General features: G+C 52.0%; 1 protein-coding gene across 1 annotated transcript; it reads left to right on the plus strand.

The window, feature by feature from the left end:
• The first annotated feature begins 686 nt into the window (after positions 1-686).
• On the plus strand, positions 687-13,227 carry Gucd1 (guanylyl cyclase domain containing 1). Its single transcript, XM_013113964.3, has 6 exons — positions 687-846; positions 7,252-7,336; positions 8,276-8,441; positions 9,862-9,953; positions 10,153-10,394; positions 11,119-13,227. The coding sequence occupies exons 1-6, from the start codon at positions 804-806 to the stop codon at positions 11,208-11,210; spliced, it is 720 nt and encodes a 239-aa protein (XP_012969418.1). The 5' UTR covers positions 687-803; the 3' UTR covers positions 11,211-13,227.
• The last annotated feature ends 80 nt before the right edge of the window (positions 13,228-13,307 follow it).

Below are 13,307 nucleotides of genomic sequence, written 5' to 3' on the forward strand. Positions count from 1 at the left end.
GGGAAACGAGGGCCCTGGCACTATTGTTCCGGCACTGGAGAGGACCGGAGCACCGCCCGAACCATCAATCCTCGAGCCCCAAAGGGGACATGGGGACCCACACTTACAAAGTACTCGGGGGACGGGTCGGGCGGGATCTAGGCTTGAGCCCAAACTGCTCTGGTGCGTCGGGAAGTGAGGCTCGGACTGGGAATTTAAGTTTTGGATCTGGTCGCCATCAGGTAAGCGGTGCACTGCGCATGGGAAACTGTCATGTTTTTCATCGTGTAGCTGAGACGTAAAGGGAGTCAGGAAAGGATTCCCTGGGGTTCCGATGAGGCACGGCGAGGGGCCCGAGCCGACACCGGAGGCTGCAAAGGAGCAAGCCCAGCTGATGGGGGGTTTGGGAGGAGCCGACGTCGCTCTGGAAGGGCCTGGGGGCGGGGCTCGGAAGGGGCGGGGCTTCCGAGAGGGGCAGGCCCTGCGGGTGGCTCTTTATGGAAGGGGAGTGGGTGGGAGAAGAGGCGTGGCCTAGGGGAGGGGTGGGTTTCCAGGCCCCAGACCTGGAAGGGACGAGGCGTGGCTTGAGGCGGCCGAGCCCCCGCCTACCCGTTTCTGAACCGCGAAGGCGACGGAGGAAGAGGCGGCGGAGGAGGAGGCGGCGGCGGCGGCGGAGGAGGCGGCGGCGGCGGAGGAGGCGGCGGCGGCGGAGGAGGCGGCGGCGGCGGAACTCTACCCACACTGGCCGCGCTCGCTGCCCAGCAGAAGTCGCAGCTGCGATCAGCTCCAGGCCGGGGCCATGGGCGCCCTGCGCCACCCGGGTCATGAGGACGGAGGCAGAGGCAGCGGGGCAGCCGCTCGAGCCCGGTCAGTGCCTCTCAAAGGGCCTTGCCCTCACCGGGGAAACCGAGGGGGACTCCGGGGGACTCCGCCCTAGAGCTGGGCAGGGTCCGGCCGCGCGACCTTGGGCCTTAGCTTCTAGTGGACCTTAGCTAGGTGGATATTCCTTCTCATCTCCCGTCCTCCACTTCTGGTTGTTTCTGAGTCTCCCGGGGCTGGGAGCTCGGGGAGTTCTGAGAAGCAGTCAAGTGCAGAAGTCCAAGGGCAAAGGCACTGCCTTCCCCAGAAACGAATAGTCCTGTTTGAACCCCGTTGCGTGATCCTGTCCCCAGGGGGAACTGTGGACGGCCTGGGGCTGTGAAGGGGGAAAGGGCGGCCTGAGATCCTTCTGCAAAGGGAAGGTCTTTTTTTTTTTTTTAAATCTGGCTTCCTAAACGCAGCGCTTTTGTCTTAGTACTGTTCTCTGGTTCCCTCCGCCCCGAGGAAACCCGAGCCCCTTTGCTTGCTCAAGAAGTGGGGAAAGCTGGAAGTCATGGTGGAGCTCTGCTTGAGGCGCAAGAGTTGATATATTAATAAATTGTTGTGGCGTGGTGCCATCCCATGGGAGGGGGTCAAGGGGTTTGGGACTCGAACCCTTTAGTGTCAGTTGGAGAGTAACACCCACTTTGGGGGAGTGGTTTCTTCTGGTGATAGGCTGGACCAGGGCTTGGACCCACCCTGGGATTTACATTTTTACTCCACCAGTTATCTGACTGTGAACTTTGACAAGATCGTTGCCCTTTCTTACCTCAGCAGATAATGGCTCACTTGTGTCGGGCGCTAAGAGGTAGATACCGTGGCAAAGTGTTTATAGATAGTATAGAAGGAATTTTCATAAATCCCGGTGAAGTAGACTACTGCTGTTATTTGTACTTTTTGAGGTGAGCAGGCTGAGTCTGAGAGGGAGAAGGTGTCCAGGGGGGAGTTGACCGCCTTCCTTCTCTAGAGACAACCAGATAACTGAAGCCAGTTCACAAAACCCAGCAGATCCTAGCTCTCAGGTAGGGTCATGTCTTGGCTTCAGGCATCAATATCAGCAGCAGCTTTGAGGTCTGAATGCTAAAGCTGTTATCCAGGCAAACACCAAGGCCTCTCCTACACTTATCACCTGCTTCCAGAAAACGTCTTGCCTGTGCCAAGATCAGGATAGCCAAGTAGGGATCTTTGCCGAGTGAGGCCTCAGGATCTAGTGGTTCTAAGGCTGAGTGAAGGGGGGGGGGTGGGAGAGAGAGAGAAGAGACAGAGAGAGAGAGAAGAGAGACAGAGAGACAGAGAGAGCTGGCGCTGAGTTTCTTAGCATCCTGAAGAGCAACCTTCCCAGCCCACATTTTATAACAGTATAAGAGAAGGCATGGCCCAACTAATTAGAGCCAGAGTGCAGGCCACAGAGAGAAGAGGGAGTCTCCAACAGAGGGTTGTGATCTGGAAGCCTAGAGCTAATGGGCACTGTAGTAACAAGGAGGCATTTCTAGGGGTAGAGCTTTAAAGCAAACCTATTCAACAGCATGGATGAATGCTAGCTATGGATAAAGGGTGGAAAGAGGCAAATGCAACCTTGACTCTACCTGCCTGTTGCAGAATTCTCAAGCCAACCGGGGAGAAAGCAGACGCCCCCTCTACGAGCCTGTTGTGGGGGAGGGGAGGGAGGAGGGGCAGAGCGTTTGGATGTCAGAGGTGAGAGAGCCACATTCCAGATCATTGGTTAGATAAAAACAAAGCCCCATAGTAATCAGCCTGAGTAAATCAGAGCAAGAAGGGCATTTACAGCCTCAGTGAGGGTTCTGGGAAGGGAAGACGCCCATCTTGATAGCACCCTTCCCTGCAGAGAGTTTTCCACTAGCATATTGAGAAAGGTTTAAGTCTCTGGAGACAGAGGTTTACATCATCTTGGTTTGCCCCAAGCCTGTCACACAGCTCATAATTCCTTCAGTAAGTGTGACTTTTTTTCCTTCCTTTTTTAAACTTGTAGCACTGGGGATTGACTGAACCTAGGTCCCTGGCAATACTACGCCCCCAGCCCCAAGTACAGTGATGGGTCACCACTGAACATTAGCTGCTAGGCAAGGAAACTGCAGACAAGACCAGAAAGTTCCCTGGTGTCTGTCCATTCGCACAACCGAATGATTTATAAAGAGCAGGAATTTATTTTCTCATAATTCTGGACGATTAGGATTCTAAGATCAGGGTGCTGGTAAGTTCAGCACAAGACCCATCTGTTCCTTACAGCCAACTCTTTCTAGCTGTGCACACATGACAGGGACAGAGGGAAGAAAGAGGAGAGCTTGCACAGCACAACATCAGAAGGACAAAAAGAAAAAGACCTATGACTGTTAGCTTGCTGTTTCTTCTTTATTTCTTCTAAGGTTTTGTTTATAAAGCTCTGTGTAGCTCGAGGCTACAAGAGGCTGTCAGGACCCCTTGAACTGGAGTTACAGACAGCTGCAAGCCTTTGTGTATGCTTGGAACTGAACTGCGCCTGGGTCCTTTGCAAAAGCATCAAGTACTTTTTAACTGCTGAGCCGTCTCCAGCCTTTTAGTTTTGTCAACCCGATACAATCTATAATCATGTGGGAAAAGAGCCTTAATAAGGAATTGTCTAGGTTACATTGGGCTGTTGGTCTGCCTGTGAGGATTTTTCTTTTTTTCTTTTTCAAGACAGGGTTTCTCTGTGGCTTTGGAGGCTGTCCTGGAACTAGCTCTTGTAGACCAAGCTGGTCTCGGAACTCACAGAAATCTACCTGCTTCTGCCTCCCGAGTGCTGGGATTAAAGGCGTGGACCACCAATGCCTGGCAAGGGATTTTCTTAATGGGTTAATTGAACTGGGAAGACTCGCCTTGAATGTGGGCAGCTCTGATTCCCGGGCTGGACCCCAGACTGACAAAAAGGGGGAAAGGGACTATGCAGAAGCATGTGTGTATTCTTGCCATCTGTTCCTGATTTTGGATGTGGTGTGACTGGTTGTCTCCTACTACTGTGACTTTACAGACAATATGATGTAACCTGGAACTGTGAGCTAAATTAAACCCTTTTCCCCTATGTTACTTTTGTCAAGGGGTTCATCACAGCAGCTGACAAGGAGACTAAGACACAGCCTAAGTTATTTTTCCTGACCCCTTATAAGGCACAAGTCCCGAGACTTCATGACTGAATTGCTTCCCAAGACCCAACTTCTTATTTAAAGATCTGTTTATTTTTATTTTGTGTGTATGAGTGTTTTGCTTGTGAGCTAGCCTGCGTACCATGTGTGTGCTCCCAGAGGGCAGAAGAGCATGTCGGAGAACCCCTGGAACCCAACTGGGTCCTCTGGAAGATTGCTAAGCCATCTCTCCAGCCCCTGAAGACCCAACAGCTTCTTCCCATCACCACTGTGAGGTTTATGTTTCAACGTGAGTTTTGGTTGTGAGGGATGCAGGCTCAAGCCATCACTGTTCTTCAGGAAGCTCAAGCTTGTGAGGTCACAGCAGCTTTTTGTGTTGCTTTTGCTAAGCACTGACTGAAACCAGCAGGATGTCAGGAAGGAACGCCCTTGTCACCCATCAAATGCAGAACCAATGCTGAAATAATAAGAGCAGTAGAGAGGAAAGTTCCAGACTGACGGTGCCGCAGGTGCGAAGATGGCTCCGGCACAGTTAAGGCTGGTGGGTTCATAGGGCAACTGGAGCAAGTGAAGGCTGAGTGAGCCCGGTGGCCCGAGGTTGAGCTGGGACCTGCAGGCTATTTAGAAGGCCAGGATCAGGGCTGGGCGTTGGTGACGCACGCCTTTAATCCCAGCACTCGGGAGGCAGAGGCGGGCAGATCTCTGTGAGTTCGAGGCCAGCCTGATCTACAGAGCGAGGTCCAGGATGGCCTCCAAAGCAATACAGAGAAACCCTGTCTCGGAAAAAAAAAAAAAAAAAGAAGACCAGGATCAGATGTGGCTCAGTTGGTATAGTGATTGCCCAGAGGAAGCCCCGGGTTCCATCCCCACCACCACATGAAACTAGGCATGGCGTCACATGCCTGTACTTCCTCAGGAGGTAGAAGGGTCAGAAGTTCAATTTCCCCTTTGGCTTTGTAAGACCCTGTTACCAAAAAAAACATTGTGTTTAGTGGGGGCAGTGAGAACTTATCTCATTTTTACACATTTTGTGTATGTGTGTGTTGGACATGTGTGTTTGTGTGTGTGTCCATGTGGAAGCCCAAGGCTGATATCAGCTGTCTTCTTGACTGTCTCAACTGTATTTATATGTGAGGCAGGGTCTCTTACTCAACCTTGAGTTCACGGTTTCCGCCTGTCTGGCTAGCCAGCTTGCTCTGGGGATTTTCTGTCTGCTTGCTGGGATTACAGGTGTGGGTGGGCTCTGAACTCTGGTCCTCACACTTGAGCTCCTTATCCACTGAGCAATCTGCCCATCCCAAGGACTTTCGAGGTTAGAGACTGCAGACGAATGCCTCTGGCTGTTAATGTGCAGGGACAGGTGGTGGACTAGGACTTGGGAAGGGAACAGACAAGATTGAATTTACAAAAGGCCCAGGGCCTTAAAGACTTAGGTTGAGAGGTGCTTTGCCTAGGCCCAGCACAACTGACGGTTCACCTACTTTCCTACGAGAAGCATTATGTAATGTATACTGTTGCCCCAGCTACTCACTGCTCAGTGCTGGTCCATTTCATAGAGGAGGAAGCAGAGGACACAGAAGTGATGTCAGGTGGCCTGTTTGTCATTACACTCCGCCTCCCACAGGCACACGGGGAGGTGAATGGCCAGGAACAGTGGTGAGTCCCTGTCCAGCAGGACACAGATAAGATCTGCTTGAGGGCTGCACACTGTGGCCTTAAGTGTGAACTCAGGCTTAAAGGATTACACTTGAGAAATGGGGACTGGTCTGCCTAGGGTTAGGGAAAGCCCTAGAAATAGTGGCCTTTCAACTAGTCCCTGAAGACATGGGAGCAGGAGGTTGAAACTCAGACACCAGGTCTGAAGAGCTGGGATAAACTCTGGCTAGTGGATGGCCCTCCTGTTTAACACACGCAGAGGGATTGATGGGAGAAGGCCGGCTTGGTAGGTGAGCCCCTGGGCTGACTTTGTACAGAGCTAGTCACCTGGCCCAGGGGAGAGCCCAGAAATCTTCAAAGGGATTGTGAGTAGACTGGGTTTTCATGTGTTGAAGAGAAGTGGTGATCAGTACAGAGAAGTCCCTCCTGGTTCTTTAAACTGTGGATTTCTTTCTTTCCTCCCTCCCTCCCTCCCTCCCTCCCTCCCTCCCTCCCTCCCTCCCTCGTGTGTGTGTGTGTGTGTGTGTGTGTGTGTGTGTGTGTGTGAGAGAGAGAGAGAGAGAGAGAGAGAGAGAGTGCATGTAGGCCTCCTCATTCTATAGCCCAGAGTGACTGTCTGCCTCTCCTTCCTGTCGCAGCCTCCCGAGTCCTGGGATTGTAAGTTTGAGTCACCATCCTCCCCTAGACTGAACTTTGTGCTTATTCACGGGCTGAGCCGCTGCAGGCCACGTGCCAGCTTGTCCTCCCCCTGGGGCCTCAGCGCGCACTGTTCTTCATCCATTTGAGTTCTCTGAGGCATGCCCATTGTTTTCTAACCTAAGCTGCTGGGTATCTGTTTTGTCTGTTTGTTCTTGCTACACAGTGGGACAGGATCTTATTGTGTTACTTGTCAATGTACTGCAGAAGGTGTGCCAGGCTCTTGGAAAGCATTTTCAATCTGTTGACTAAATCAGAGCAAAGCCTCCCACTTTAGGAATAGCAAAACACAGTCCAGTGAGAGGAGGATAGACAGCTCCTCCAATCAGCCGAAATGCCTAGGCATGGCCCATTCCGACCCACTCACAGCCTGGAACAGACAGGCTGCGTGGTTTGCCCAGGGTCAGTACTGGCTAGAGTCTGAAGGAGCATTCTACTACTCATGTAGCTTATGTGACATTTCCCTCTTCCTAGCCATGGTCTTCCCACGTTGCTCGTCCTGGCAACCTTAGAGCCAGGCAGACGCGCTGGGACACAACGAACAGGGGCAGCACTTGAGAAGAGTTGAGGTCCAAGGGTGGGTGTTAGCTCACGGGAAGCTACAAGCACCTAGGAAATTGTGTGCAATGACTCCCCAAGTGTGAGAGGTCATGGCAGATGCTGCTGCCGCCTAGAGTGGGCCCTGGCAATGTGCAGGAAACTGAACATACTGAGGCAGCAGCTAATACTGCTCTGTCTTGAAGTGATATAGGGGCCACCAGCACACTAGAGGATTTTGAGTAGAGCTGACTGGCTGTGGCTGATGTTTAGGGGAGCGTACTGGTGGTGTAAGGCAGTGAGGAGGCCCCTGTGAGCCTATAAGGTTTCAGCAGATGCTATAACAGTGTTTCCAGTAGGGGTGGCATTGCAAAGAATATGAAACCTCACTCTTGTTTCTTTGCAGGCGACTTTGTGCAGCTGCCTGTGCCCATCATCCAGCAGCTATACCACTGGGACTGTGGTCTGGCCTGCTCTAGGATGGTGCTGCGGTGAGTGTCCACACCTGCTGTGACATCAAACAGGAAGTAACCTGGATGGGATCTAGCATCTTTATGGGTTGGCTTTGTTTGAAACTTTAAGAGACCCAGCTTCATTTAGGCCCTGTCCTATTTTAAACAGGAATAGAATGTGGATCAGGCTGCCCAAGTGTTGACTCAGGCGATGCCTGGCAGCATGGGATGTTCAGGGAATTCCCAGGTGTTCATGCTGGGTGCGTGGTGCATCTTCCAGTCCTCTGATGTCAAGCTACCAGGATGCTACATCAATATAAGAACCTTCATAGTCTGAGCCGGGAAGGACCATTCCCATCACCTTGGACCAGAGTTTATTTTATTTGGTTGTCTGGAGACCCAGATTGATTCTCCTTTATCTACCTTACATATTAGAATTCTGGCCAAGATAGAGCTTAATAAAATGTTTAGTGCCTGAAATTTTGAAAACCACTTCTGTGATCCAGGGGCTTAGATATGCAATCAATGAGGCCAGAGGAAGCAGCAACTTCCCCAGGTTTACATCATCCATAAGAGATGCAAGAACCAGGGGCTGGAGAGATGGCTCAGAGGTTAAGAGCACTGACTGCTCTTCCAGAGGTCCTGAGTTCAATTCCCAGTAACCACATGGTGGCTCACAACCATCTACAATTCAATCTGGTGGCCTCTTCTGGCATTTAGACAGAACACTGTATATGTAATAAATAAATAAATCTAAAAAATAAAAATATTTAAAAAAAAAAAAGAGATGCAAGAACCAAAAACCAGGCCCTTCACTCTAGGGCCAGAGCCCTGAAAGCCACCATGGCAGTTTCATGATAAAGGACAGAGACCTCTTGAGGATCAGAAGTGCCAGCAGTGCTTGTGGCACTAATTGGAAGGTGACTTCGTCTAGCTTTGCCTCAAGAACAAGCTAATCCTCTGTCCTCTTGTCCTCAGGTACCTGGGCCAGCTAGACGATGGGGAATTTGAAAATGCCCTGCAGGAGCTGCAGCTGACCAGGAGTATCTGGACCATTGACCTCGCCTACCTGATGCGCCACTTTGGTGTGAGACACCGCTTCTGTACCCAGACTCTAGGTGTTGACAAGGGCTATAAGAATCAGGTGAGCAGCTACCCACCGGGCCTTCTGCACACGGAAAACCTAGGTATAGGCCACCCAGTTATCCCAGAGGAGGGAATGGCCAAAGCCGGGACACTCGAGTAAATGCACAGGTATGCAGAGGCACATAGACTACAGACCAGTATCTCGAGGTCTAGACTGTATGGAGCATAGGCACATTGAGTCCAGGACTTCTGCATCTTTCTCCAGTGCAACACAGGACAGGTTGAAGGCTGTGGAGTTGCACTCTGATCTTACACAATTATCATTGGCTTATTTTCTTCATACTCACTAGGGTAACTGGTATTCTTGATGGGGAATGGTCTTCTGTGTATATGTTTGTCTTATTGGTTGATGAATAAAGCACTGTTGGCAAATAGGGAAGAAAGATAGGTGGGACTAGGAAAAGTGGAGGATTCTGGGAAACAGAGACACAGTCACCTTGTAGGACTCAAGAGGAATAAGAGATCCGACTTTTTCTCTGGTAAGAGAAGACCACGTGGAAATACTCAGATTAGTAGATATGGGTTAATAGTTAAGTCAGAGCTAGCCAATAAGAAACCATAGCAAACAGCCAACAGCTTCATAATTAATACAGCTTCCTGTGTGTTCATTTGGGACTGATGCAGCTCTGGGACCAGGCTGGAGGGAAGAACGCACGTTACATATTCAGGAAGAAAAATACGTATTATCTGTCTGCTCTCTGTCATTTTTTCTCTCTCTTGAAAAATAATGCCATCATAAATGGCATTGCCAACACCAGTGTGTTGGCCCTCGCAAAGCCAGATCCAGTCTTACCTGTCCTTGAGGCAGTCTTGGCTCAGGCACCAAGGCTTGGCAGGGCAGTCTCTGCTGGCCTTGTTGTCAAAGGGACTGTCACTTGTTGGCCAGTGGCAGTCAGCCCAATTCTTCTTTGAACCTTCCATGTGAGGTACAGAAGGCTACTAAGTCTTAAGACAGAAAAAGGGGACCTAAGAACAGAATGTCTTTGGCCTGCCTCCTGGGGCTCTGGTCACATGAGGTCCCAGCACCAAGCAGAGTATGTTCCGTAAATCATGCTTGGCTACACTGGGCTGTGGCTGAGTCACCCTGGTGTGGATTGGAAGGGCAGCCTTGTCCTCCTTACTCCTTTGCTTTAGGCTGCTGCTCACGTCTGTCAGAGAGTGGTCAGTACCAGTCCTCCTTGGGGAGCTAGTCAACTTTCAACTTGAGCATCCTTTTCGTCCTCTGTGTGGTCCTGTCCACTCTCCAGCCAGGGACAGACACAGTCTTCTTTCTGAGCATGCTGGGTAGAGCCACCTGCCTGTCAGTAGAGTTCCCATACCCTCATGTTATTGCTTCTATAACGTGCTCTTTGCTTCACCTAAATGGAGTGTGTGCATCCAGGATGGGTGACAACTCCAGCCGGCCCTTCTCGCTTCAGTCCTTCTATAGGAAGCACTTTGACACAGAGGAGACCCGGGTGAACCAGCTGTTTGCACAAGCCAAGGCGTGCAAGGTGCGAGTGGAGAAATGGTAAGTCTTCTCACTCAACTTTCCTGGGTCATAGTGACAGGCCAGGACATTGCCACTTGCAGGGAGCTCAGGGCAGGGGGCAGACAAACCAAGTCCTTATGTACCATAACACTGGGGATGCATGCAAACTGGGGGGCATCAATTTGGAAGAGGGGACAAAGGCCCACTAGCACTGACTGACCCCCCTCCTGGCCCCCAGCACAGTGAGCGTGCAGGACATCCAAGCACACCTGGCCCAGGGCCACGTGGCCATCGTGTTGGTGAACTCCGGGTTACTGCACTGTGACCTGTGCTCCAGCCCTGTCAAGTACTGCTGCTTCACTCCCAGTGGCCACCGCTGCTTCTGCCGCACCCCTGACTACCAGGGCCACTTCATCGTTCTGCGTGGCTACAACAGGGCTACTGGCTGTATCTTCTACAACAACCCAGCCTATGCTGACCGTGAGTGCTGGGGGCAGGTGGGCCAGGGTGGCTTGTGTTTACACAACCTCCTCCCTCTCAAGCTGGTGTGGCCCATGTGTCTCTCTCCAAGGCCTGCGCTCCTCCTGGAATCTTGTCATCAGGGCTTGCCTTCTGGTCATACAAGCAAACCTGCCACAAACCTCCCACTGTCAGATTTCTAGTTATCTCTCACTGCCAGCTTTACTGCTCAGGCCCCCACCTTGATCACTTATGTTCCACGGCTATCACCCCCCCCCCCGCCCCCCACTCCTAGACAACACACAAGCTAGAGACTCTGGCCAGGCCTTGTCCTTGTAGACTGCCCACTGTCCTCAGGCCATGGTGTGAAGGACTTTCCCGACCCTCTTTGTATCTTTTTTTTTGGTTTTTTCGAGACAGGGTTTCTCTGTGGCTTTGGAGCCTGTCCTGGAACTCACTTTGTAGACCAGGCTGGCCTCGAACTCACAGAGATCCGCCTGCCTCTGCCTCCTGAGTGCTGGGATTAAAGGCGTGCACCACCAACGCCCGGCTTCCGACCCTCTTTGTATCTTGACACATATTTAACATACTTCTTCCCTTTGGGTTTCATTTTCTCTGCCTGCTAAACTAGGGATGGAAGGCTTGAGGCAAGAGGTGGCATGACCCCATCCAGGCCCCTGGGTATTGGCAGGGTGGGTGTTCACCCCACCCACTGGCCTGACTCTGTCTTTCTCACACCTGGCAGGAATGTGCAGCACCAGCATCAGTAACTTCGAGGAGGCCAGAACCAGCTACGGCACGGATGAGGACATCCTCTTTGTCTACCTGGACAGCTGACAGCAGGAGCCTGGCATGTCAGGTCCTTGGACCCTATGTCCTGCCCAAGCCAGACCCACTCAGGATGCCCACACCTGGGGCTGCTGGGGCTGAGGTTCAGAACTGTAGTCTCAGCCTGCTTGACAAAGCCCTTGGGAACTCTGTGACTGCTTCACCAGTGTCACCGTGCCACTTACCCCAGACACCTTCTAGTTGCTGGAGACAACCCATGGGCATCTAAGGGGAGTATCTCTCGAAACCCTAGGTCTGACCCCAGCTGTGCCCAGAGGAAGACCTCAAGTCTGACTCCAGCTACGCCCAGGGCAAGGGGAGAGGCAGGAACCCTGAGAGAGAAGCGTGTTTGGGGAAAGCACATCCAAATTCCAGCCTGTGGCTCTCGGCCACTCTAAGCCCCATGGTGGATGGCATCTCTGCTCTCTCCTGCCTCCAATGGACTCAGGTCTCTGGGACTGGTTCCCAGGCCTTGTTACCATGCAGCATAATCATACCTCATGGCCACTCTGAGGCCCTCTGACCCCGGGGATGCTGACACCTTCATAGCTTCTAGGTACCCTCCTCTAGAATGGAAAGCCTTCAGGAGTGGGCGGGGCTGAGTGGATAACAGCAGAGAGATGTTCCAGGAAGAGGGTACTGACAAGAGACTCCCCAGAGAGCCCTGTATCCACGAGGCCTCCTGACACCAGCCTGACTTTGCACAGCTGTGTCTGCCCTCTGAGTCGGGGCCTTTTGAGGATGGGTGCTTCAGGGCCCATGCCCCAAACAGCAGGCCGTGCCCCACCCACCCTGGGCATTTGTACAGAGTACTGGGTCTCTTCAGTCCTGAAGAAAAGCAGTGCCAGTGTCTCGTGGCCCAGCAGGCAGCATCAGCTGGAGCTGGTTTCTTTGTCTTCTTTTTGCTCTTGGTAGCAAGAGTGTTGTTTTACTGAGACTTCAGTTCCCACTGTGTGGGGAGTAAGACAATAATAGATCCAGGTACTTTGACACCACTGACGCTTCTTTCTGTAGGGCGGAGAGGCCAGTCCGAGTTCTGAAGAAGACTGGCATAGCCGGGCCAGCAGTCTGAATGGTGAAGCTGCACCAAAGACACAAGCGAATGGGTCATTCCCAAAGAGACTAGGGAGCCCCCTCCTCATGGTACCCCAATAGCCTCTCATTGTCCCCTCACTCCAGGGGCTTGATCTTTCAGTGCTCAAGGCATGACGTGGCAGTAACTGCTTCCCCTACCACTAGCTGACCCCTCACGATGGTTTGAGGAATAGAGGTGGTCTGTGTTTACAAGGGCAGTCAGACCACTCACCCATATTATCCCTCAATATGAGATGAAGCCTTGGGCAGAAAGGAGGTGCTGTTGGCTTGACAACCACTCTGGGTTTCAGAGACTAGCACTGGTTTCAGTCTGGTCTCATTTCCCTTGCCTTAATGCTGAGTATCCCAGGGCCCCAAGGAACTCTGGCTCCCAGCTCAGGAGTACCACATAGCAGCTCTGGGTATGGGTGTCCTCGACTGGCTGACAGGAGGAAGTAAAGCCTTCCCGACAACTGGCTGGGATGAGGCATGGGCACACAGGCTCACGGGAGGTGGCTTCCCTAGAAGGCGGTCATCTTTAACCATCTAGGACAGTTAAAAATACTCAGCCCCTGGACCCAGATAATGGCTTCTTAGGACAAGGCACAAGTTAGAGTCTACCAGTCTGTAAGAACAACATGACAGCTGCTGTCTTCAAGATCGCCTACCTGAGGCGGGTCACAGAGACAGTGTCACCAGGCACTGGTCTATTGCACTGGTCATGAAAATGGGCTCGAGAAAGCCTTGGCGTCAGAGACTTGCCCACAGCATTCGACACACACTTCTCAGCTTCTCATGCAGACCAGGGTAGGCCCTGAGACCACATGGGGACTGTAGATGGGTTTGTTCACTCTTGCCACAGGAGGATGAAAGGGATTTTTGCATAGCAGGATTTTCTACATAAATATATTTTGTTTGTAATGAGCCATTCTCAATAAATCTTCTCACTGAACGGTGGTAGCCCCCTTTGTCTGGCCGCTGGGAAGCCCTGTTAACCTGCAGAGCTCCTGCTTCCCCGGGTGGTCGCTGCGA

This window comes from Mesocricetus auratus, unplaced genomic scaffold, assembly GCF_017639785.1.
Source record: "Mesocricetus auratus isolate SY011 unplaced genomic scaffold, BCM_Maur_2.0 Super-Scaffold_100027, whole genome shotgun sequence".
In the NCBI taxonomy this organism is placed as follows: Eukaryota; Metazoa; Chordata; class Mammalia; order Rodentia; family Cricetidae; genus Mesocricetus; species Mesocricetus auratus.